Source organism: Vicugna pacos, chromosome 5 (assembly GCF_048564905.1).
Source record: "Vicugna pacos chromosome 5, VicPac4, whole genome shotgun sequence".
In the NCBI taxonomy this organism is placed as follows: domain Eukaryota; kingdom Metazoa; phylum Chordata; class Mammalia; order Artiodactyla; family Camelidae; genus Vicugna; species Vicugna pacos.
Window position 1 is genome coordinate 93,744,902 of NC_132991.1, and position 26,274 is coordinate 93,771,175.

The window sequence follows — 26,274 nt, forward strand, 5'->3', positions numbered from 1 at the left end:
CCCAGGCCCTGTTGTCTTGTCGCTTCTGGGTGGGTTTAGACAGGACAGACGCTACAGGAGGGGGACAGGCAGAGGAGAGTCAGGTATTTTTACCTCTCCCCGTCCCCCCCTCTTTCCCTCTCTGTTTTAGGTGACTCCCAACTTGACTACAAGGGATCAGCCAGTCCATTCCTCCGGGATCCCACCTGCCATGCCGGAAGTGACTCCAGTGTCCACCAGGTGGCCCCAGATCCCAGGCTCCAGCAACATCTCCTCCTCCTCCCTTTGTCCCTCTGGTTCTAGAGAGTGACTTCCTGCTCTTGCTAAACCCTTGATTGCCTTCTTACTCTGTATTCTGCTTCTTATCTGTTTCCACCACTTATGGGACCACTGCCCTGCACTGTGTCCTCTACCTGAAATAACCAGTGTGGATTCTGTTGTCTTGGTTGGACCCTGGCTGAAACAAGAGGTTAGCTGTGACTATGTGACTTCCAGTCCTCTGGGAGGCACTGGCTGGGACAGAGGTAGATGCGCAAGATACGTGTTCTGGATGATGCCTGGGACAGAAGCAGGAGAGGGAGCAGAAGTCTCTCTGGGAGGCAGGTGGTCGGACACCAGCAGGGAGGGGGAAGAGGACAGCACGGGGAGCGCCCGGCCCCCGGCGCCCAGCTGGACTGCACGGGCCAGCCCCCGAGGGAGCTGCGCTGGGAGAAACAGCCAGGCTCTGACCCCTCACTGTGCCCAGGGCTTGTTCAGAGCTGCTCACAAAGACCGGCCTCCGCTCACGCACCAGAATGGATCTTAAAGCCGCTGAAGCCAGGCCACCAGCAAACTCTGTCTCCAGCTTTCTGGCAAGTTCCTTCTGGAGGGGGGATCCCAGTGCTCACCTCCATGTTGGCAATGACAGGCTACTCTTCTGTAAAAATTGTCTCAATTACATCTTTTTCTTAACTGAAGTACAGTCAGTTACAATGTGTCAGTCCCTGGTGCACAGCGCCATGTCCCAGTCTTGTATATACATACATATATTTGTTTTCATGTTTTTTTCCATTAAAGGTTATTACAAGATACTGAACATAGCTCCCTGTGCTACACAAAGGAAACTTTTCTAAATCTATTTTTATATGTAGCGGCTAACATTTGTAAGTCTCAAACTCCCAAATTTATCCACTCCCATCCCCTTTCCCCGGTAACCATAAGGGAGTCTGTTCTGTTTTGGAGATGAGTTCATGGTGTCCCTTTTTTTTTCTTTTTCTTTTTTTTTCAGATTCCACATCTGAGTGATATCATATGGCATTTTTCTTTCCCTTCCTGATCAATTACATCTTGATTTCACCCCGAGGCAGCTTTGCTTGTGGGGAGAAGTGAACAGGAGTGGGGGCCCGACCCAAGGAACGGATGTGTGTCGTTCCGGTGTCAAAGCCGCTTCTCCACAGACGCGTCTAAATAGATGATGGACCACATGGTTAGGGCCCAGCTGCAATGAGTCAGATTACCTCCAGAATGCAGAGGAATATTTTAAAAGAGAAATCTCATCTAGTTGTCAGCTGGAATATAGGAAACTATGCTCTAAAACTGACATCTGTAAACACCAGTTCTCTGACTGGGCCAAAAATCTGATCAGATTTAGGAAAGCCTGTTCTTTTGATCAGATGTAATTTCCATGCAACGAAATGTACTCATTCTAAATGTATGTTTCAATGATCTTTGATGAATGAGTCTGCCTTTGGATGTTAAGCACACATTTTGATGAGTTTCCACAAATTCATGCAACCATGTAGCCAAAACCTCCGTGAAGGTACAGAACGTCTCCATCACCACAAAAAGACCCCTGTGCCCCTTTGTAGTTCCAGGCAACTTCTCACCTAAACTAATCAGAACTGTCTACTACAGAGTTTCACAGAAATGGAAGCACATTCCGTGTATTCTTGCGTCTGGCTTCTTTCACTCGGCGTGACGACTCTGACGTTCGCTCAGGCTGCTCTGCTGGCATCTGCGTCACTTCCGACTGAGGAGCAGTTGGTGTTTCACAAATGCATGTACGAGTGACCACGTCTGCTACCCATTCATCTGCTGACAGATATGTGCATTATTTCCCATTGTGGGCAATTATTCTATGAACATCGTTTACAAGCTTTCATATCTCTTTTACCTCCTTCACTTTTTTTTAACTTTTTAAGGTGAGATTATTGTAGAGTCACGTGGAGTTGTACAAAGCAGCGCAGAAACACCCTAAGTGCCCTTTGCACAGCTTCCAGCAATGGCAACATGTTGTGTGATGACAGCATCACGACCGAAGGATTGACCTCGGTACCATCCATCCACCTTATTCAGATTTTGCCAGTTATACATGAACTTTTTACATGTTTGTGTGTGTGTTTAGTTCTGTGCAATCTTATCGCATGTGTGGATCCTTGTGGCCAGCTCAGTGAAGAGACAGACCAGCTCCACCATGAAGGTTCCTTTTACACCCACAACACCTCCCTCTCTCCCCGCTCCCTAACCCCTGGCAACCATGAATCTGTTCCCACCTCTATAAGTCTGTCATGTCTAGAAGGCTCTGTAAGTGTTATTATGCAATTTGTGATCTTTGGAGACTGACTTTTTTCAGGCAGTGTAATTCCCTTGAGATCAGTCCAACTTGCTGCAAGTACCAGTGGTCTGTTCCTTTTAATGCTGAGAATTATTTCAAGATTTATATGCATCACAGTTTAAAGCCATTCAACCTTTCACCCTAACTAAAGGACACTGAGTTGTTCCCAATTTAGGGCTCACACAGAGAAAACGTCTATGAACATTTGTAAACAGGTTTTGGGGTGAGCGTGAATTTTCATATTTCTGGAATCAATGCCCAGTCATGCAACTGCAGAGTCGTGTGGCGAGCACATGTTTGGTTTTTAGGAAACTGCCACACTTCTCTCCAGAGGGGCTGGACTCAGCTGTGCTCAGGGACACAAGGACGTCCTTGGTGGGCTCTTGCCCCGGACTTGGGGAGCTCCTCAGCAAGAGTGCTGCCGGCCAGCAGACATCCACTCTGGATTTTACACCACGGATGTCTTGGCAGGACCACGGCTGACTCTAGCATCCAGACGTCTGACGTCACTCTGCCTGTAAAATCAAGCATAAACGTTATGAGGTTCCAAAGGCCATCAAGTTGAAACCAGACACCCAGAGACGTGGCAAGCCTCTTAGCGAAAGAATCCAAGCCTTCACCAAACTAAAGCATGTTGCTGGGTCAGCTCAGGAGAAACCTGTGCTTACAGGTGCCCCGACACTGAAGGAGGTCAGACGGGGCAGCCTCACAGTCACAGTGGGGGTGGGGAGGGCTGTGTGGACGCACTGTGGGCTCCAGGTCCGGGTAGATGGACACACTAAGCAGACAGAGGTCAGCTGTGAGGCTGGGATTAAGGCCTGGGACGTGGGTCCCCTGGGCTGGCAGAGTCAGCCCTAGTAACCCACTGTGGCCAGTAGAGGGCATCAGAGGGCAGCAGGAAACAGCCGGTGGACCAGGGAGTTCCGCCCCTGCTGGCCTGAGGGGTTCTTTCCTCGCTTCCAGGATGAGCCACCAGAAGGTACAGACCTCTGGGTCAGGCCTGTGGCCGCTGCACTCGGTTCTGAGCTCCTGGAGGCCAGGCAGTCTGTTACACTCCAAGGTCAAAGAAGTCAGGGAAGATGCCAAAGGGAGATGTGCTGAGGGCTCACCTCCCAGAGCCAGAGTCTGATCACATGGAGGGGAGGGGTCAGGCGGGGAGCAGGCTCAGATCCTGGAAACCTGGAGTGCCAGGCAGTGCGGCTGGGGACACAGGGACCAAGGGGACCACAGAAGCCATGGGGGGCAGAGAGAGATGTGCATGCTGGAAGCTCGCACTGCAGAGAGGTGAGTCACCTGGCTGGAGAGGTGAAAAGTGCAGCACTGCCGGCTCTAAGGGGTACATCCTAGGCTGGGGTGCAGGGACCTGGGCCGGCTCTAGGGGGTACATCCCAGGCTGGGGTGTGGGGACCTGGGCCAGCTCTGTAGGGAAGGTTCAGAGGAGGGTCTGGAAGGGAAGCATAACAGAGAAAGGAGGGACACGTGCTGGTGCCTGGCCCCCACTCAAGGGCCTGGCCAACAGTCACCAGACTGGGGGTCAGCGGAGTTTGGCTTCAGCTGTCAGTTTCTGCAGGACCAGCGCGGGGGTGCCTGTCACCCAGATGGCCTTCCAGGAAAAGCCTCATGGCAGAGAGGAATGGACCTGACCTGAGAGGGAACCCCAGCTCCACCCACACCGTCCAGGATCTTTGGAAAGTCACATAACTGACATTCAACCTCCCTGAGACTCAGTCTCCTGATCTGTAAAGTGGGGCTGCTTAGAACAGAGTGTTTACCTCTCAGGAGTGCCGTGGGACTGGGCAGCATTGTATGTGACACTTAGCACAGGGCCACGTGTGCTGCAGGGCCTCCAGCCACTATTAGCATCACGTGGTTGTCACTGGACATGCGGTGGGAGCAGGTGACTGTCAGCCGGGCCCTAGGCACAGAGGCTGGGCTTCACCCACTCACAGGGCCCTGGGGTCCATCCTTGGTGCTGCAACCCGGCCCCCGAGGAGCCCAAGGTCACCCTCCCCCAATCCTGAAAGGGTGGCCTTTTTTTAGAATTAGCAGCCGGGACCAGGACGCCACTTCATTCACTCCCCTCACTGACTGCCAGCACGCTGTAGACACAATTCTGGGTGCCAGGTGTGCAGCAGGGATGAAATCGGGCCTGGGTGTGAGAGGCAGAGGGACGGGCAGGCTCTGTCCTCCCTGGAGGCTCCTCCCAGACTGCCCGTCTCGGGAGGTCCGGTGGCCAGGGATGCGGTCAGCAGCCTCCCACACCGCCAGCTCCTGCTTCCCAGGGACCCCCGGGAGCCTGGGGCAGAAAGGGCCGCTGGGAGTCGAAAGTCCACGGAAGCCCAAGGAGGTGGGGGGCCAGCCCCTGCTGACCTCTGTTTGCCCCTCAGAGGCTGTCCCGCACCCCCTGCCCTGCTCTAGGCCCCAGACACTGACCTCTGTGACCTGCCTTCTGGTTTCCAGGGGGCTCAGCCAATGAGGCCTGGAGAACAGGGATAGAGGCCACGGTCCTTGTTCCCCTGCTGCCCACAGTGGCCCTGGCTGTGCCGGACCCTGCAGCACTGGTGGCCCAGCCTCTCACAGCTCCATGCTCCTCGTTCAGGAAACCAGTCCCTCATCTGCCTTTAAGACCTGAGGTGGCAACAGCCTCCGCTGTGGCCTCTGCTCCCGGGACAAGCCAGCCTCGTTTGTTTGTTCCCTGGACTCTGCCCACAGCTCTGCTGGGGGTCCCGGGGCAGCAGCCCCTGGCTTGCAGGGAGAAGGCAAGCGGGGGCATCTTCTCACACTGGGGCTCAGCACACCGGGGCCTTGGGCCACCAACAATCCAGGCAGGCGCACCAGGAGAAGGGTGCGGAGCCTGGAGACCCCGCGAGGCCAGGGTAGAAGAATGCCGGGCTGGGGCGCGAGGCAGACCAGCTGGAGGAAAACCGGGGGCGGAGGGGCGGGGAGCAGAAGTCCCGGGGCTGCCCAGGGCTCAGAGGACACCCCCACCCGGGAAGCCCCGCAGGCAGTGGGTGCTGGGCGTGAGCGGACGACGAGATGAACGCTTCCCGGTGTCTCCGCAGAGCCCTGACTCAAGCCCCTGGCGCCCAGGACACCCGTTCCCACAGCCACAGTGGCGGCCTCGCGCCAAAAACCACAGAACCCATGACACGACTGAGCCGCCAAGAGACACAGACGGTTTCCCATTGTTTCCTGGGAAATGGTAGACACGGGTCCCACCCGTCTCCCTCCGGAGAGTTAGAATTAATTCCCGGCCCCTTCTCCCACCCAGCCCCCCCAGCCCGCCCACCCGCCATCGCCTGCCCAGCTGCTGTGGCCTAAAGTGATGCCTGTTCCGGGTCTCCCGGGGTGGGGGTTTCGGCCTGAAAGGGAGTTGCTGGGAGCAGCTTCCCAGCAGGAGCTGTTAGTTGGGGTTGGGGAGAGAGGGGGTAGGCCTGGCCGGAGAGCTGCGGGCGGGTGTGGGTGGGTCCCTGGAGGTCCTGGGGCTGGGACAGGGTCCAAGCCAAGGATCTTGACTCTGTGGGCAAGAATGGAGGGAAATCCCAGAGCTGGTACCGCCCCCACCCCTGAGGGCCCACGGGCTCCCTGAGCGGGACAGGGAGCAGAGGGCGATGGAGCATGTGTGGGTCCTGGAGGGTCCCGAACGACCGCCTGCTGGGAGGTGGTTTCCCAGGGAGCCCAGCACACCAGGGCCTCGGGCCACCAACAGACCGGGCAGTGCACCACAAAAATGAGATTCTTCTTAAATTTGATACTAAAAGCAAAACAACTCAAAAAAAGCATTCAAATAAGCACAGTGGGTAAACGCTCTTGGCTGGAGTTGGGGTGGGGGCCAGGGCTGGAGGGCCACTTCTTTGTGGCTGGGTGTGGTTTTATTTTGAATCACACCATGGGGAGGGAGCAACAGGCCCAACATTCTCGGCTTAAACGTCTTAGTCACTGCTAATTCACCATAATTGCCTCGTTTTGAGGGTCTCCTAGTAAAAGGGCGGGAGGCTGGGGGCTCTGCTTTCCAAGGACGAGGGTGTCCCAGAGGCTCCACGGGAAGGACTGGCGGGCTCAGGTCTTCCCTGCCTCCAACTGGCTCCTCCTGGACAGGGTGGAGGGGTGGGGGCGGGGGGGACCCTCATTGTCCCCACCCGGGGGCAGACATGTGAGGGCGGGAGGGGCGCCTGCCTGCCTGTGTGGAGCTCCCCTTCCAGCAGAAACCGCATCCCTGTCTTCAATTATGCATTGGAGTTAAGCTTCTTGGCCACAAACGAAAAGCCTTTGAGGCCCCGGCCAGCCCCAGATGGAGGCAGTGGGTGGACTTAGAGGAGACGTGGGGGTGGGGGGTGTCCAGTTAGTGAAAGGGTAAGATGCGACCTCATTTGCACTACAGGAAATCCTGCTGCCTGGGGACTTCCCCCTGCTGCCCAGCACTCCCCCAAAGGCTCCCTATGTTCTCCGATGGCAGGAGGGGTCCCCTCGTTAGATGTGGGGAAACAGACAGGCCCAGACCAGCCCCTGCGGGCCTTAGCCGACGACTGCCCTGGCCCTGCCGGCTGCTCTAGGGCAGGAGGTGGGCATCGACGTGGTACCCGTGTGGGGAAAGTTCAGGATGCCGGAAGGAGGGCAGTGCGATGAGCACTAACTGTGCTAAGAGTTTTCCCACAAACGCACAAAAGCCTCTAATGTCACCATGGCAACAGCAAAGAAAACATTAGCCACTGACGTTCACTGAGGCCCCGGCCCTGGGAAGCGGGGCACCTGTGGTCCTGCTCTACCTCCTGCTTCTTGTGCATCTGAGACAAGCACCCCCACCTCCATTCAGTCCACTCGGACAGGGGCAGCACTGGCTCTGACCTCACCAGGGAGCTGTGAGGATGTGACCAACTGTGACCCTTTAGACCAGCACCTGGCCCTGACGAGCTGTCACCGACACTCTTCCTCATCTTCTTCATTAAACCGGTTAAGAACGCGTTCCTCTACAAGCTCAGAAAACCCAATGGACAGTGGCCTAAATATGGGGTGTTTGTTCTTCCCACAACAAGGAGCTCAGAGGCTGACTGTGCTCCCAGCACACAGTCAGCAGCTTCCTCAGGACTCCAGGCTCCTCTTTCCACCCCAGGGTCCTTAGCAGGTGGGCTTCTACCCGTTGCCTGTCTCCTCCAGCTGCCCGATACCTGCTGCAGTGCCAGACCTCACGTCCCAGTTCCAGGCAGGAAGAATGGGAAAGGACAAGAGGCACAGGGCTTTCACCTAGTGAGGCTTTCCTGTTTTGTTCCAGAGGAGACGCTCTCTCCTGGAGCCTCTATCCCCACAGCTCCACCGTCTAGAAGAGCGATTGTGGTGCAGCCCATCCTAGCTGCAAGGGAAGCTGGAAAGCTGCATGGTCTCAGCTAGAAGCATCTCTCCCCCCCATGAAAGCAGGGTTCTGGAGCACAGAAGGGGGGTGCAGCTGTCTAGTGGGAGCCGACAGTGCTGCTGGGGTGCTGTTGCCTCGCTGGGGTGCGAGGTAAAGCGTGTCTCCACCTTGCAGACAGAGAGATCAATAAGGTTGCAAATCTCCTCTAAGCCAGTGTGTGACATTTTGGTCTCCTGATTCGAAGTGTTAACATTCTATAAATCCATGATTTCTAATTGATTATTGAGGCATTTTTGACATCGGTTTTGGCCTGGACATTGATGTATGACAGCTGCTTTAAAATCCTTGTTGGGTCATTACAATATCCGATTCATCAAAATAGTGGCCTCTGTGACTGTCTTCTCATCCTGTGGGCTTCCCGGCTCTTGGTATCAGCAGTGGTTTTGTGTTATATCCCAGACACTTGCTATTATGTTAAGAGACTTGACCCCCACAAAGTCTCCTATTTAAGCAACAGTCACCTGTTCAAGTTGAAGTGTAGGTTTCTGCCTACTTCTGTGGGCTTCATTCCAGGATGGCTTTATGTTCTGAGCCCTTGCCGTGTCGCTGAGGTCTGCCTCATCCCTCCAGGGCGACTGGGGCTCCCACGCAGTCCCTGCTCGTGTTGTCTGCAGCGGGAGGAGGCCCTGCCCTGGTCCACCTGCCATCACTGGGTGAACTTCCAGGGGTGGGAAGGGTGCAGAGGCCCCTGGCCTGGGTCTCCTTATGCCACTAGCTGGAGGACAAGGATACACATGGCTGCACTGTTACTGCAGCTGTGGGCAGAGGGGAGCCCAGGGGCCCAGTAGTGGAGGGGCTGGGGTGGCCTGGAGCCTGGGTGCTGTCACTGCTGTCACAGATGAGACTGGGGTCTGGGTTGCTGAGCGAGGACTCTTGACTTAGCCTCCATCAGTCATCTAGCCAGAGAATGCAAGCTTTTCTAGGCTGGGGGTTTTTATTCTATGTCTGTTGGAGGTCCTGGTTGCAGGTTTCTGCCCCCAGCCTCGTGCTATGCAGAAAATAAAAGGAAAACCCAGGGAACTGACCACAGCTTCCTTCCTCCAGGCACGGTCTCTGGCAGGTCTGCCCTCTCCCACCCGTCTCTCAGAGTCCTTTCATCGCGAGCGGAACGATCTCCAGGGTACTGTTTGTTTTGGGGATAGAGGAGCAGCAGGCGAAGGTGAGTCCCTGCATCTTATTCCAGAACCAAAAGCCTAAGTCCTTTTTAGCTGCACAGCCCCTTGACCACTCCTGCTCGATGCCCCACACACACGCCAGCTCCAGGGGCAGTATCTTCTCAAGGGATGGTGCCCTATAAAGGGCTCAGCACCCATCATATTCAGCAACAGAAACAGCAGGCAAGCCTTGGTGAGGTGGGGACGATGCAGCTGGACCCGTGGTGTAGACAGCGAGGCGGCCAAGCGCAGGGGCTGGCCTCAGCTGAAGATGGTCCTCTGAGGAGCACTGACCTGAGATACGAGACTCACACCTGGTGCCCACTGCCAAGATTCCCACACTCGCCTCTCTGTGTCCATCCTTCCCATCTTACTTTCTCCAGCTCCCTGACCCACCAGAGAAGCTCCCACTGACGTCTGCACCTGCTGAAGGATTCGCCCACCCTCTGAGTCCCAGGCAAACCTGTCAGCCTCCCAGAACACTTGCTAAATGGACTGGAGCAGGCTTCCCCAGTGAGGCCTAGGCTGCCTCCGGAAGCCACGGTCAAGTTTCATTGAGTGCTGGGGCTTTGCCTCTGTGGTACAGGCTGTAAAATGGGTAGCTTGCTTCTACCTTGGAGGGTGCACTCCGGCACACCCGAGGTCATTAGACCCTAAAACCTCACAAGCATTGAATCCCCCTGAGTCTCTGAAGGCTTTGCTTCAGCTCCTGATGCATGTGTGTCTTACCTGGGCACCCGGGTCCCTGCCACTTTCAGGACGCCAGGCCCAACGAGGAAAAGCCATCAGTGCTGAACAAGCACGGTCAGGCTTTCTGAGGCTCGCGCTGTGACAGAGGCCAGCGCTGGCGCAGCCCTGGGGCCGCAGGGGGCGCACTGCCGTCCTTCCCGCGTGGAAGCTGCCTGCTCCAGGTCCGCCTTCCTGAGGACAGAGTGGTGCCTCCCCGGACGAGGGTCAGCTCAGGATCTGTGTGCAGTCTCCCTCCAGGGTTTGAGCACTTCCCTTCCCCCGGTCGGCAGTGAGTCTGGTGAACAGCCGCCGGGCCCCGGGGGAAGGAGTGTGGACTGGTTACGGCAGGCACATGCCCAGAGACCTCGTGAGGGCCGTCCTCGAGCCCTTGTCAGGGGACTCCGGGTCTGAGAGCTGGGTCGACCCGGAAACTGGCTGTGGGATTGTGACTTTTCATCGCAGCATCTGAAACCAGCCTTCTGCTCACCAGTTCTTGAATTCTCATGCATACACCAGTCAAGCAACACCCTAACTGGAGCCAATTTTCTGAGCCCCAAGGACTATCCTGGTCTATTAGCCAGTCCTATGAGCCAAGGGGCCCTGGTCGCCTTGGTGCATTTTCTGCCATGTGGCACTTCTGTCCACCTGGCCGCTGATCATTGAGCACCTGCACCCAGACTCTGCTACTTCAGACTCCCAGCATCCCCTCTGACGCTAGGGGGTGCAGCTCCGTGGCATAAGCCCCTACTGTCAACATAAGGACCGAGGACAGCCAGTGCTGAGTTGCCCAAAGATGCGGGCCCCCCCCCCTCACAGTGTGTTCCTTACTGCCTTGGTGAAGCCAGTGTCCTCTGTGCTCCCCCAGGGAGCACAGCCAAGTGGCGGAGCCTTCAGTCTTACGTAATAAATCCAGTCTCACATTCCTCCTTCCCCAAGCCCTCTCAGCTCTTCCTTAGCACTCCAGTAAGGCAATCGCAGCGCCTACACGTCACCGACATCGTACCCAAGCTTGGCAGAGCCAGCCCAGCAGCATGTTTGGATAATTTCTAAGTGTCTTTGCCAGGAAGTTAAATCCGGACACACAGGAGCATTTTCACGAATCAATAAACTCAATTCAGTATCTTCAAGGTTCGTTCTTACACATGTGCCCCTGTTGCCTGGTGATGTACACCAGCTAGGCCCTCTCGCTCTGCCGGTGACGATGTGTTTATGCCCAGGGCGGGGGCTTTATTTTCCCCCTTGGGCCGTGCTGAGACCTGGCCCCAGTTATTAATCTAGAGGAAATAGAGAGAGACGGGACAGATCTTGGGAATAAGCACCCCGTGGTAAGGCGTCCACCTCAAGTGAAGTCTCCGCGCCGCCCCGGGTACCAGTACTTCTGAGAAGAGCGAAAGGGCTGCTCCTTCACGCCCAGAGTGTGTGGGAAATCTGGGCACTGAAGCTGAGGCTTAGCCACACAAACGTCCCCATCCCAGGTCACAGGATGCCACCCCCCAAGGCCTTCTCTTTGGCACAGAAAACATACGCTGTAGTTTCTCTGCTGTGTCGCAGGGTGTTCCCTTTGTAGCTCTGGTATATATTTGCCAGATGCCCAGTTAAATCTGAATTTCAGATAAACAACAAATAATATTTTAGTATAAATAATGCCCCATAAAACATTTAGCACATGCTTGCCACATACACACACACACACACACACACACAAAACTGTTCATTGTTTATCTGAAATTCAAACTTAACTGGGTGTCCGGTACTTTATCTGGAAACCCTACACTGGCACCCTGACAATTAAATTCTGGGTCTGACTATCAGCACAGTCTGTCCTAAGTGGCAGGAGATGCAAATGTCTTTAAACGTTGCCAAGATAAACCTTCCAGCTCTCACGGCGCGCCCTGAGCACAGAGGCCTGAGCCCGCCTTCCCGTTTTCCAAGTATGCCGGGGATTCACTACAGGTTTTCAATGACTTTAAAACCTGACAATTCTCATCAAGTGTCTCCAGAACCTGGAAATAGGTTCACAAAGCTAGCTTCCGGAACAGTGACCTAGTCCGGCTCCTGAGCAGGCAGGCCTTGAGCCAGTCGGGAGCGCTGACTCCGGATGGGTGGAGGGGGAAAGCAAAGACACGAAAGCACAGTCTGACGTACAGTTTCCACCCCAGACTGAAGGCACACCTTGCGCTCCAGGAAACAAGCCTGCGCGTTTGGATCCACGGGTTCGGGAAGCTGTGGGAGAGGGGCTGGAAATTGGAACTGGGTGTGGGGTTCAGGAGGTGGCCAAGGTGGGGGAAACTGGACAGATGACGTGAAGATGGGGGTGAGGACGGGTTTGGGAGGGGGGTGAGGGCGAGTGGTGGCTCAGGACGGGGTGGGGGCACCTTCTTGGCTGGCGATGGGCTTTTGGATCCGGCTGTGGGGTGAGCGTGCCCTGGTGAGGTCCTGTTGGAGTCCTCCTCCTCGTTCTGGATTGGTTTCCAGTTGGCACTGACCTCCGAGCCCTGTACTGGCATCAGACTGAGAGAGTGAAGGTGGCAGCAGCCCAAGTGAGAGATCTTGTGACAGAGTTCACGGCAGGGAAGGTCGTTAGTAACACTGCAAATGTTCCAGAACATTTGTACAAGAGTTTAACGTGAAATATGAAGTGCAACTTATACTGTTGAGACTGAAATCAGGTCGTCTGTGAAGTACGGAAGCGAAGGAGGGGCAGACAGACTTGTTACCATAATACCTGGCTTAGTGGCCATGACTCAGGAACGTGGGGGTGGGGTGGGCCCCGTGGGCCCCGCCCTGTGCAGGGCGGGACGCTCTCGGGGGCTGTCCGGGCCGCTTCCCGCTGTGCGCCCTGGCAGGGAGGCCCCAGAGGCTCTGGGTTGGAGCCTCCCTGCCTGTGGCTGCGCTGGCACCAGCGGAGCGGGGCGCTCCTGCTGCGGGGAGAGCCTGCCCCGGCTAAGGTGGGGGTCTGGGCTGCGGGACACTCAGCCCTGGGCTTGAATCTGATTTCGCCTCTAACCGTGTGGCCGTGGGCAAGTCCTGCACAACCCAACTGATGCGGTATGCCTCAGGCACCTAATACAATAGACAGCGTACAGGCTAGGTGCCCAACTCACTGCTAACCGTGTCGCTCAGGTGCCCAGCTCCGCTGATGCTGCCCAGGCCAGGCCCGCGGACAGCACGCACTCAGCACCCAGGCGGTCTGCAGTGACCATCACTCCTTTTCCCTCCTTCCCTTCACAAACACACGTCTGAGAGTCCCAGAAGGGGGTCTTCGGAGAGTACAGTGTAAGGCTTTATGGCCTGAGCTCCTTCCCTCAGTCTGATCCATTTCGGCTCCATTCCTGGGTCCCGGGTACTAGAAGTTCCTAATTAGACTCCTTTAAGGAACGGCCAGTGCTCACATGATCTGAAGCGTCCAGAACTCTGAAAGCCTGAGTGGTCTGATGGTTTTAAAGTCAAAGGCTTCATTATTGAGGAGATTTTTCTCCCTTCTTGGCTGGTCTCTCTGGCTAATTAGAGTTCCTTCTAAACACTCCTCAGAATCTAATTTCTTCTGTGTTCCGATGGGGGAAAACCCACTTGCCAAAATGAGTTTACAAATCCTCCATTTCTGAGCACTTGACCCGGGGTAGAAACAAGCAAATGAAATTCTGTTCAGCTTTGAGGAGAAGGGGCCTCCTCCTGGGGGGAAGAAGCAAGAGTGATCTCAGAACCCAAGATCGGGGAAGAGGCTGAGCTGAGCTGGGGCCTGGGGTCTCAAACACAGCAAGGGGCTAGGAAAGGCAACTGTGTGCCGAGCACCATGTGCGCAGGGGCGTCACAGTCCTGGGGGTCCCAGAGCTCAGTGCAGAGGAGCAAGGATGTCACAGAGCGGCACACAACCGTGGTAGAAACATCACGAGAGAAGTTCTGCAAGAACGTGCAGGGAATAGCAGGGAGTCTGAGAGCGGGCAGGGCGGGGCGGTCAGGAGGTGCTTTCTGACGGGAGACAGCTGAGCTGAGACCCAAGCGGAGTAGGCTTTGCCCACGTGCCTTGGGGGATGTTATTTCAAAAAGGGCTGGAGCTCGGAGGGCAAGAGGGCTGGCAGGATGAGGTTGGGGGTGAGCAGATCTGTGCTCTCCTGCGTGCGCTTCTGACCCCTCTAGCAATACCGCTCAGCGTGTGTCCTCCCCCCAGCGGAGGGCTGTCACGTGGCCCTGTTCACTGAAGAGCTGGCAGGAAGCAGGGTCAGGTGATACGTCCTCAAAGGCCCCATGATTCCCCACCCAGAGCAACCACAAAGCTAGGAGAACATCTCTAAAAATGAGATTTTTCTCAATTTTTCAGATTTATACAAGGAAAACAATCATTCCGTGTCTGGCATAAGTGTATTCTCTTGTAAATTATAGGCAGTTTACCAGACTTGGCCGGGATTTGGGATGGTATTTCACATGTTCAACTTCCTGGATGTTCATCTCAATGCCCCGGAATAGCCCAGAAGACTGAGAGGGGAAAGTGCGGGCTGGATTTGAGCTGCTGCTGGCCGGGGAGCTCTCTGCAGGAGCCAAGCAGGGCGGCGGGCAGGGGACAACAGGCCTTTCAGCCCTCAGCCTGGGCCTGCCACCTCAGAGGAAGCTGGCACCTCAAGACACTGCAGGATGCACCCTGGTGGGCCCCTCTCTGTGAGCAGAGATGAGCTGGGCCCTGGCCCAGCCTTTCGTGGGACTTGCCTGCCAGCCATCCCTGGAGATGGGGGACTTCTAGACAGTGAAACTAAAGGGCCCTCCCCTGATGCCCAGCTTCCATGGTGAGCGTCCTGATGCCATGGCCAAGACGGCCATCCTTCCCTCCTTGTCCTGTCTGCCCCTCAATCCCAAGATGGCAGGGTCCCCAGCCCGCCACCTTTAAGGCAAGGAGGTGCGGAGGGGCCCACTACTGCCCTCTGGAGTCCACCCACCAAGCCAGCTTCTTGAGGGTCAGTGACGGCTTACTGAGAGGCTCACTGCTGGACAGGTAAACTGTCTCTAATTCACTGTGTGGCCCTGGGTACACGCCACCCTTCTCTGAGCATCAGTTTCCTCATCTGTTAGAGGCAGACTGAACCACACAGTCTTAGAAAAAGAAAGACAGCCCTGAGCAAGTGAACAAGGAAGGACAGTTACAGGGGCAGGGGCGAAAGGTTAGGGAGCCAGAGGGGCCCCGAGAAGCTGCGGGTGGGAAGGGGCCAGGGCCTCAAAGGTAGGGCCCAGGGAAGCCAAGAGCGTCAGGGGGAGGAGAGACCTCCACCCTGGAGACCCTGGCCCCGCCGGCCCCACCGCTCACCTCTCCCCTCCTCTCTTCTCTGCCCCTCCCTGCTCCCCCTAAACAGCTGAACTTCTTAATGAAGAAGTCAAGATATTCTAAACTGGATCCTTCACAATAAGGGATATTATTGAGACAATTGGCAACATTTGGAAGGGTTCCTATGATTATACACAGCCGATTCTGACAGCTAAAGTTTTGTAGATTGTCCTTGTTTGTGTAAAATATACACTAAAGCATCACGTCCCCAACTTACCAACTGAGGGGAGGAGCCCTGTGTATCATACTTGCAAATTTTTGCAATTTTGAGATTGTTTCAAAAATTAGACATTTTTAATTCTAGAATTTTTCCTTAAAAATCGCATCCGTCCTTTGGCTCAGCAATTCAATTTTAGGGTTTTATTATACAGATATATTTGTGTCAGCATGTATGTACAATGATACATATGTATGTACAGTTATATTGCTGGACCATCATAAATATGTTTATGTCAATGATATTATCTGCAATGTATTTATGGCAGAAATATTTTAAATAGCAAAAAATATCTAAAGTAAACTGTCCATCAATAGGAGAGTAGTAACGTAATTATGATGAATTCACACAGTGGATACTCTGGGACCAGCAAAGAGTCTGCACTACACTAGAGGGTCTGTACCACCAGCGGGTGATGCTCACCACGCACTCTCCTCGTGGCAGGGCTCAGCCAAGCACTTTATGCACATCGATGCAGAGCAGCCTGTAAGGTGCATGCTCTTGCTCTCTTCACCGTGTGGAAGAGAGACTGAGCCTGGGGAGGTTAAGTAACAGCCTGAGTTTAGCGGGCACCCAGCTGGGAGTCCAACTCCCGCAGCTGATTCCAGGCTCCACACACAATAATTTGGGAAGAACACACAAGACACCGTTGCTAGTGCTTGTCTCTGCGGAGCGGGCTTGGGAATAGGGATAAGATTGAATTTGACTTTTCATTTTATACTGTTTATATTCCTTATCATTTATCTTTATCAAATATCACCATGTGTCATTTTTACACATTTTTAAAACCCACTAATTTAAATAAACAAGCTCTTAAGTATAAAACAAATTTTTAAAAAATATGGAAAATAGTATGGAAGTTCCTTAAAAACTAAAAATAGAGTTATCATATGATCCAGCAATCCAATTCCAGGGCATATAGCTGGAAAAGACAAAAACTCTAATTTGAAAAGATACATGCACCCCAATATTCATAGCAGCATTATTTACAACAGCCAAGACTTGGAAGTGTCCACCACAGTTGAATGGATAAAGATGTGGTGTATATATACAATGAAATATTACTCAGCCATAAAAAAGAATGAAATATTGCCATTTGCAGTAACATGGATGAATCTAGAGATTATCACAGTAAGTGAAGTAAGTCAGAGAGAAAGACAAGTATCACACCATATCACTTATATGCAGAATCTTAAAAAATGATACAAATAAACTTATTTACGAAACAGAAATAGATTCACAGAAGTAGAAAACAAATGTATGGTTACCAAAGGGGAAGAGGGGGAGGATAAATTAGGAGTCTGGGATTAATAGGTACACACTATTATATATAAAATAGATAAACAACAAGGACCTACTGTAGAGCACAGGGAACTATAGTCAATATCTTACAATAACCTATAATGGAGAAGAATCTGAAAAAGAATACATATATTTAGTTATAACGGAAACAGTTTGATGTACACCAGAAACTAATGCAATATTGAAAATTGACTATACTGCAATAAAAAAGAAAGATTAAAAACTTAAAAAAAAAACTTCTGCCCTTAAGGAAGTTACAGTCCTGATATCAACTTTTAAGGGATTTATCCATTTTATAAGCACTAGTAGAGTATCTAGTAAAGAAGTGAAAACCATAAGGTTTTTCATAGGTACGTGTAAGGGGCACCCACCACCCGCTCCCAGGGTTCGCACGCACCAGTTGATGGTGTTTGGTGAGAGCGCCCCTGAAGCCCAGAGGCGGGAAATACACCTCAGTGCTTCCACGGGCACTCCAGAAACCAAGGCTCTAATCTTTGCAGAATGTTGTGGCTTTTGAAAGAGCCTTGTGAATTATCCAATGTGACATTACAATGATCCTATAGAAAACTTTCAGTTAGTTTCCTCTTCTGTGAAATGGAGAGATTAGCCGTTCACCTAACAGCACTGATTAGTTACGTATCTGTTTGCATTCGTGGGCCTATTCTGCAGATACGGAAAGTTTCAAAGTAGTTCCTAGGGGAAAGAATGTACTTTCTGTTTGATTTTTTTTTCTAAGTAAGTGAGAGGGAGGAGGGGAGAGGGCTCTGACTTGCCCAGCTCCGGAAGGGAGAGCGAAGGTGGTGATCCCCTTAATGTCCATGGGATTTGAGCAGGACAAGAGGCTCGGTGGGCTGGAGCTGGTGGCGGTGCTCGGGACGCTCCGAGCTGGCAGCGCCCCTGAGCCTGGGCGAGGGGAGTGCGGCGGCGGCGCGCGAGCTCGGAGGGGGCTCCCCAGCACCGCGTACTGGCGTCCGCACCGCGTTCTGTCTGCGCGAGGATGCTGGCTCCGACGAGAACCGCGGCTGTGACCTGCGGGACTTCCTTGGTGGGCGAGGTCTCGGTGCCCTCCCGGCGACGCGGCCTTCCTCCCCCGTTGGCTCTCTGGTCCAGCCGCGCGTCCAGGCAGGAGGGGAGGCGTGGAGGCGCGCGGATCCGCCGCAGGAAATGGTGGGTCCAAAGTCCCACTTACCAGCTGGCGTTTCCACGTATTAGTCTGTGGCTTTGAGTAAGGCTCTTTTAGGAGCCTCAGTTTACCCACCTGTAAAGCCGGAGTAAATAGCGTTCTGCCTGCAGAGTTGGGATGGGAATTAAACGAGGTACCGCGCTCTCCTAGGGCGCAAAAGGCAAACGGGTCGGCCCCTTGGCGCCGAGGGCAGGGCAAACTCGCGCGACTGGCCCGGTGTGGGCTCAGCTCCCCCCTCCCCGCCGCCGCTTTTCTCCCCGACGTGGCTTGGGGCGCGGAGCGATGGGCTCTGCACTGGCGCCTCCCGCGCGGGCGCCAGGGGTGCCCGCCCCGCCTCCTCCCGCACCCGGAGGTGCCCGGCGCTCCCGGAGCTGGGCGGGGCGCTCCCTCGTGACACGGGCGGCCGGCTCCGGGGCCTCGCCAGCCGCCCGCGGGTCCCCAGGCAGGTCCGGAGCCCCGGCCCCTGGCTCCCTGAGCCCTGCCTGGCCCGGATCAGCCCGCTTCGTCTGTCGCCTCTCCCTCCCGAGCAGGATCCGAGACAGCGACCCCGGGGTCTGGACCAGGGCTACACGCCCCCAGGAAGGAATCGGTGAGTCTGGGGAGAAGGGGGAGCGGCGGGGCCCCGTGGCGCCCAGGACGGGGGCACACCTGGGCTCGGGGCGAGTCCGCGGTGGCACGTGCGGCTCTGCCGGTGTGCACATCCCCAGCGGCCCCCGGGCCTGGTCCATGCTGATGAGGAGGACGCCCCCCACCCACTGCACCCAGGCCTGCCCCGGATAGTCTGATCAGACTGATCTGGATCCTCGGGGAGCCCATTTTGGACAAAACAGTGGTTTTTTTCAGAAGCCCTATCCCAGATCTACATGCTGCCGGGGCTGAGGCTGCGGCAGAGGAGACTCACTCGGGCTGGTCGCCCAGGGGCCCAGGGTTGTTTGGAGAGCGACCCCTCCTGCACAGCAGGGAAGAGAGAGCCCAGCTGGCGTCCGGCACGGGAGGAGGCGTGCTGGACCCTGGGCCTCTGAAAGCCGCAGTCGTATTGGAGCTACCTTCTGTTTGCCGCTGAGCATGCGGACCTGGCCCACCCCCCTTGCTGTGGAGATGTGGGAAGGGTCTGCAGACATGGGAGGTGCCCCAGGCCCCTGCCTGAGCCGGACCCTCTTACCGATCCCCTACGGGTTCCCAGGCTGAGACACCTGCTTCCTACTTACCTCAACCAAATGTTGAAAATCTTGCTTCATTTGCAGCTGAGTTGGGGCCTTTCCATTTTCATGTGTGACTTTTTGAATCTTAGTTATATATTTCTTTCTTAGAAGTTGGAATGACAATGGGGGAGGTGAGGCCCCCCACTAGGTGCAGGGTGGGACTGCCTATGGCCGCGGAGCCCAGGGAGAGGGCCAGGGCTTGCAGCCCACGGCAGCAGAGCTGTGACGTGGGCACCTGGGCTCAGTCCATTCACCTTGGTCCTCCAGCGTCCACCTCTCCACCGGACTGCCAGCTCACTCAGCTGACTGCAGCCAGCCTCAGCTTTCCTGAATTCCCAACCCTGAATCTCCAGGGTCTCACGCCTTAGAATCCAAGCACCAATCATAGGCTCCTGTGCTCCCCAAAATCCTAAATCTGGGCACAGTGCAGGTGCCCCACAGGACTGCCTGAAGGTGATTCCAGGCACGCAGAAGTCAGTGGGGCTTACGGAATGAGGCATTAGTGACTGACAAGTTAAGCCAGCGGAGTGCGTCCCCCAGGTGGGAGACCTGGGGCTGGTGAAGCGGGTCCAGAGCCTCGTGGGCCCTGTGCTCGGGAGGGCGGCCTCGGTGCCTCTGATGGCAGTGTGGTGACTGCCCACATGCGCCCAGCTCGTGCGGCTGGGTCAGCCTTCGAGGGCTGACTGCCCTGTTCTTTTCAGAAACAACCTCTGGAGGAAGAGCCCTCCCCCTCTCCCCATCCTGTAACCCCTCCCTTTAACCCTGACTCCCTGCCATCACACAGGGCTGGAGAGGACCAGGGAGGTCACAGAGCCCAACTGGGCTCCTTGGTACAGATGAGAAAACTGAGACCCAGAGAGGAAGGGAACTTGTCCCAGGTCGCAGGGCCAACTGGTACCTGAAGTGGGAAAGGAAGCCAGGTCCTGACCCTCAACCCCATTGTCATCCCACAGCCTCACCCTGGGACCTGCCCTTGCTGGGGAGGCTGGAGCTAAGGCTTCAGCTGCAAGTGCAGGACTATGTGTATGAACAAGCTTCCCCGGGGCTGAGGGAGCAGAGAGGGGGCGGGAAGGGAGGGCACCCGCTCAGAGCAGCCGCTGACAGCGATTTCAGAGCCTCAGGGCCACACCGCAGGTGTGTCTGGTGCACCTGCAGGGGGCGGCGGGCCTTTCGGATGCAAATGGGCTCGTTTTGCAGTTGGCGCGGGTTGAGGGTTGCTTCCTACTGATGGGCGGCAGGCCCTGCCCACAGAAATCAACGCACAGGGCAGCATCTGGGCAACAGCCACAAAGGGTTAACGCAGAGCCCCCCCTCGTCCAGCTGGCACCTCCGCCTTCCCTCAGGAACGCGGGCCGGCACCTTTATCAGCAGGAGCTGCCAGCCTGATTCTGAGTCAAAGAGCTTTCCTGTCATCCTTAGTTGGGCACTTAACCAGGAACTTTGACTTGCTTTGCAGTTTATCTGTTCAGACGGTGACTACTCAATGCCATTGTCCCCAGGCTCAGGGGCAGCAGACCCAAGAGGTGGTCAGGCCAAGTTTTGTGTGGGAGGAATCCCTGCCCAGATGTCCCTTTAATTAATGTAGCCAAAATATGAATTCAAATCGTTGACAGATAAAGATGACAGATCATTGGAATTCAGGGGTCTGGATGCACATTCTGTAAAACCAGTTCCACTGTCTCTTTCCAACTCGTTAACCTCCGTGTCACCCTCTCTTTTCTCCATCATAACTGTTCAATGATCACGGAGGGCCTAACAGTCTCAAAGATGAAAATGTGATTAAATCTGAGCCGGGGAGCAGGCGCAAATCGAAAGTGTTTTGTTCAGGAACCTCATGACTAGGAGTTATCTACCCCAGAATGGAACCAGGAGCAGACAGATAGAGCCTGGTGGGGGCCCCACCACACATGCCCTGGGAGGCTCCTCCAGGCCACGGCAGGTCCAGAGCCCTGCACCCTCCGTGCGTCCAGCCTGTCCTCTGCTCCCATGTTCCCTCTTGGCTGTTGCGGGTGGAGATCAGGGTCTTAGTGAGCAAACAAAACGGGGAGTGGTGGGAGAAATGCCTGTGGCTGGAAGGAAGGTTCTCCCCTCCATGAATCCACGTGGGTCCCTCGGCGTGGCAGTGCCTTCCGCCACACCCAAGTGCCTCCATCGCTGAACCAGCCTGACAGTCCAGAGGGGCTGCTAGCAACACACTCCCCAAATGCCAGTGACTTTTGGTTTATATGCATTTTAAATGCTGAAAGTAAACATATTCTCCATTCAATTTAAGATTATTTTCTAAAGGTAATTTTTTATTATTTTTTATTGAAGTGTAGTCAGTTTACAATGGTAGTTTCAATGTGCACAGCAAAGTGATTCAGTTATACATATACATACAAACATGTATATTTTTTCAGTTTCTTTTCCATGATGGCTCATTACAAGAAATTGAATACAGTTCCCTGTGCTACACAGCAGGTCCTTGCTGTTTATCTGTTTTATATATAGTCATGTATATCAGTTAATCCCAAACTCCTAATTTATCCCTCCCCTCCTTTCCCCTCTGGTAACCACAGGTTGTTTTCTATGTCCATGAGTCTATTTCTGGCTTGTAAATAAAATTTGTATTTTTTTAAGATTCCACATATAAGCAACATCATGTGATATTTGTCTTTCTCTGTCTGACTTACTTCTCTTAATACGATGATAATCTCTGGGTTCACCCATGTTGCTGCAAATGGCATTATTTCATTCAAAGACAGTTTTTAAAAAGCTTTCAGCTTTTCTGCATTTATTAATTCACTAAATGGGAAGACTTGGTCACAGTAGGTAAAGACCGCGGTTGTGGACCACAAGTTCCTGGCCCTTGGCTGTCCTGGGAAAGGGCTCCCCCGAGACATCACGCCCCGTAGGGGGGCACAGCCCATGTCTGAAATTTGGAATCACTGTCCCTGCACCTCCTGCTCACCCAGAAGCTGGGCTGGAGCTGAAACAAGAGCAAGAGGTGAAATCTTTCAGATAACGTCTCATCCGTGAGGCACCACGAGTCTGTTCTTGGCTTAGCTGTGTGGGATGCTTGCTTTTCAAAGTCTATATCGCATCATTACTGGCTTTATTAAACAGAGCATAGTGAACATAAATCACTTTTTTTTAGCAACTCAGAGTCACCCCTAGAACCTCCAAGGCGGTACTAAGCCACGAGGCCAGGGCTCCCTGGAAGCGTGTGGGGCCGTCTGCCTGCCTCTGCGCTGGCCTCCCCTGTGCGCATCTCAGCAGCGGGCAGCCAGCCTGGGCCTCGCCCCCAGCCCACCCCCGGCCGGCACCCCCCGCCCGCGCCCACTTCTCAGTCACTGACACGCCGTACTGTGGTCAAGCTTGCAGAACAAGCACAATGCACTAGTTTCCTTCTGTTTTGCTTTCCTCCCTCACACCTCATGGTTCAGGTTTCTTGAAATGAGGCCTGGGGTTGTGACTCTTCCTTTAGAAGAGAGGGAAGTGCGCCTGCTCAGCTGGTGGGCACGGTTTTCATCGGAATTTCAGTGAATGTGCTTCTGATATAATTTTTTTCAAACATGGCAAAAAACAGAAGTGAATAAACTCCAGTCATCCATCAAATGACTTTTTGTTCCAATTTTTCTCTGGGAGAGCATCAAGAGTCAGTTTTGTTTTGATGTTTTCATGTCCAAAATCTAAACTCAACTGTCAGGAAAATGGTTTGGATGATCCTGGCACACCAGGGCCGCCCCTCCATGCACGGCTCCCAGGCAGCATGGTGCCTGGGGAGGGAAATACTGAGGGGTCCGTGCAAAAAATTTAATTATTTTTCACCAATTTTAAGGCGCAAGCCAGGAAACACTTTAGTTGACAGCCATGGGGTGTCTGTGGAAATTTTCATTTCAACTGGGATCTGAGTGGTGCTCCGGAAATGTCACTTTTCATAGTCAACGGCCTGTACAGCACAGTCAGAGTACTTTGCTCACACAGAGCACGTTTTCTTCCCATTTCCTCAGTGAGCGCTTTTGGGTGGTCAGCAGCAGTGAAAGGAAGATGCTCCCCAGAACTCAGAAGCAAAATCGCATCTTTTGGTTGGTGTTAAGGCTCCCCAGTGACAGCAGACAGGCGGGACCCTTCTCCAGTGCCTGAGAAGCAGATTTCGGTCCTTAATGAGGACCCGCTGAAATCACACAGGCTCTCAAACTTTCAGTCACCCGCACGGCACCCTTCACCCAAACAGAGCCTTCCCCCAGCCTTGGTGCCCAGAGCAGAGCTGGTCTGGGTGTAGCAGCCACAGCCTCTGGCCAGGGGGCCCCTCCATGGCCTGTGCAGACCAGAGAGGTGGGAGCACAGAGGAGCACCCGCCGTGTGCCTGGGAGAAGCCGCCGTCTTCACGTGTGATCACCAGCCGTTAAGAGGGGTGAAGAAATGCTCGAGGGCTGGGCACGACAGGGCAGGCAGAGACATGTAGAGGGGACCAGAGCATCTGGCTAAAGCGCAGATCCTGAACGTGGAGGGCGGGGCGGGGCCTGGGAGTCTGCATTTCTGACTGCTGGTCCCCGGAGCCCGCCTTGAGCAGCGAGCAAGATGGTGAAGTTCTGTGTACCTTGGCCTCTGACATTTGGATTTTTCCTCCCTTTGAATCCTTTTGACACTCACTGGGATCTTTACTGCCTTCGGAAATGGCACAGCGTCACCTGCAGTCTGACTCCTGGGTGTGCGAAGTCCACACGTGGGCTCGTTTATTTCAGCTGTCCAGATTTCCAGTCAGCATTTGCCTGTTTAAGAAAAACCATTTAACCCAGGTTCTGACTGCTGGGAAATCAGCATTTTCTGTGTTTTCGCCTCTTCCTCTGAGAACTGCTCAGCCTCCTCGGGCTTCCTGGGCTGACCCCCGTGGTCCTGTGTTGCTCCAGGCGTGACTCGGATGAGAAGCAGAGATGGGGAAGAAACTGGATCTTTCCAAGCTCACGGATGAAGAGGCCAAGCACGTCTGGGAAGTGGTTCAGCGGGACCTTGACCTCAGAAGGAAAGAAGAGGAGAGACTAGAGTAAGTGCGTGTGGCGGAGCCCCAGGACCCGGTCCCCCGATGTCCTCTGCAGGGGCCGTCACCTGGGGGCTCAGTGGGTGGGAGGCGGCAGGTGCTCGGGTGCAGGACTCTGGAGGGAAGCACGGCGCTGGGAAACGTTCCGCTTTCTGGCCTCAGTGTCCTCGTCATTAAAACACGGGGAGCTGACTTTCCTCCTGATGGTCAGATGTTCCCTGAATAGTTTCAGCTTGATGCAGCCCCAGGGTGACGTTGTCTGCCCAGCCGGGCGATGCCGGGGCCACCACACTGCAAGAACGGCAGAGCTAAAGGTGGTGAACAGGGAAAGTCTTGATGCGGGTCTGTACCACCTGGAAGCTGGGGTCGAGGGCCTTTCTTTCCAACCGTGTGGGTGGCACCCTGTCCTCACCACGGAGGCTCTGGCGCCATTTTGAACATCTCTCCCCCCCCCCCCGGGCTGAGCTAAAACCCCCCTGGTGTTACTGACTCCGCCTCTCCCTCCCACATCCTGCGCCAGACCTCCGTCATGTTGTCTTGTCTTGATGTACCCTGTGGGTCGGTAGGCCTACCAAGAAGGAGACACTGAGTAAAGTCTCCAGGTGGGGGAGGGACGTAGCCAAGCGAGCGCCTTTCAGGCTGCTGCGGGGGAGCAGGGGGAAGGTCAGGCCGAGATGGGTGCGGGCCGCGTGGGGGCCGCAGACCCCTGCGGGACTGGGCCGTTCTCTGAGCTGTAGGCCTTCGGGCAAGGGGGTAGCAGGACTCGGCTTCTACTCTGCAGGCCGAGGGCTACAGAGAAGTGGTCAGATGAGCTTTGAAGGGAGAGGCAGCAAGTTCGCCCATGGACTGGATGTGGGGGGCTCTAGTCAAAGTCAAGGGTGAGTCCAGAGTCGTGGCCTGAGTTACGGGGGGTGGAGGTGTTTTCCCCTCACCTGGGAAGGCGAGGGTGGAGACCAGGGAGAGCGCGGGCACGCTGACCTCGGGCTGCCTGCTAGCCGCCCGGGGCCCGGCAGCATCCTGGGCCAGGCTCAGACGGGGTGGGCTGTGGCAGTTTTTGCCACGCGGATGGCACGGCTGCCACGCTCACTGCGAGCTTTGTGGCTTAAAACTCGCAAATCGCTCTCATAGTTCTGGAGATCAGAAGTCCTACAATCAAGGTGTCGGCAGGGCCACCTTCCTTCTAGGGGCTCCAGGGGGTAATACGCCCCCTTGCCCTTTCCAGCTTCCCGAAACCGCCCACACTACTTGCCTCCTGCCCCCTCCTCCATCTTTAAGGCCACCAGCATCTTCCAGTCTCTCTCTCTCTCCACCCTCTGCCTCTCACCTCTCTCCCTCTGAATCCCCTGCCCTCTGTTTTCCCTTGTAAGGATCTTGTGATCACCCTGTGCCCACCCAGGAATCCAGATCACCTCCTCGGCTCAAGATCCTTGACTTAATCACACCTGCGAAGTCCCTTTTCCCATGTACGGTGACGCAGTCAGAGGTTCTAGGGCATTTGGGGATGCAGGGAGCACTATCCAGCTGACCCCAGTCTCTAAAGCCACAGGGCGGAAGGAGACCACCACAGGAGGGCAGATAGACTGAAAGACGGGGCCCTGAGGAGACAGAGACAGAGCCGCGGCGAGGGGTCCCGGGTCCTGACAGGGAGCGGAGTCTGAGACAAACTGACAAATCGTTTGGGCACGCTCCGCTGAGCCCAGCGCCTCTCGTGAGAGTGGGGTCGGGGCTGCATCCGCACCGCGAGGCTCCCTGCCGCTGCTCGGTGCAGCCCCTGGCCCTGCCCTGGGCTCCCGATCACCCCCAGGTTTTCATCACGAGGCTGCTTTCAGCCCGCTGGGCTCTGGGCACTGCTGGGCCCTGACTCAGCTGCACAGGACCCCAGGCTGCGGCCACAGGCCTTGGCCGACATCCATCCAGGGCTGCCACTGCCCTGCCCCTCGTCCCTGCCTCTCCCTCTGACCACCCCACTTCTCCACCGCCTGAGGCCCCTCCCTCTCACTCCTCCTCTGGCTGTGAAAACTCCCAAAACTCACTTTTTCCCCCAGAGGAGCTCCCAGGCTGAGGACCACACGCTCTCGGTGATAAAGCCCGGCCTTTCCCCTCTGTGGACCCTCTTCCCAGGATCACACCACACCCCCTCCAGGCAGCCCAACTGCTGTCACTTTTATTGTAAACGG

The 26,274-nt window shown here is 55.0% G+C and overlaps 1 protein-coding gene and 1 long non-coding RNA gene across 4 annotated transcripts in view; both read left to right on the forward strand.

Annotated features, from left to right (window-relative positions):
- The first annotated feature begins 3,776 nt into the window (after nt 1-3,776).
- LOC140696274 (uncharacterized) lies at nt 3,777-9,770 on the forward strand. Its single transcript, XR_012072417.1, has 3 exons — nt 3,777-3,856; nt 9,024-9,138; nt 9,517-9,770. It is a non-coding gene; the product is annotated as an uncharacterized lncRNA (long non-coding RNA).
- Nucleotides 9,771-15,571: 5,801 nt separating this feature from the next.
- Nucleotides 15,572-26,274, forward strand: part of MLPH (melanophilin) — a 44,394-nt gene continuing 33,691 nt past the window's right edge. Inside the window, exons 1-2 of one of the 3 annotated variants that reach the window (XM_072961907.1) lie at nt 15,572-18,464; nt 23,970-24,103. In XM_072961907.1, the coding sequence (XP_072818008.1) occupies nt 23,994-24,103 (110 nt within the window). In that variant the 5' untranslated portion in view covers nt 15,572-18,464; nt 23,970-23,993. The remainder of the gene's footprint in view (nt 18,465-23,969; nt 24,104-26,274) is intronic. The other 2 variants (XM_072961908.1, XM_072961906.1) reach the window with 2 other exon arrangements.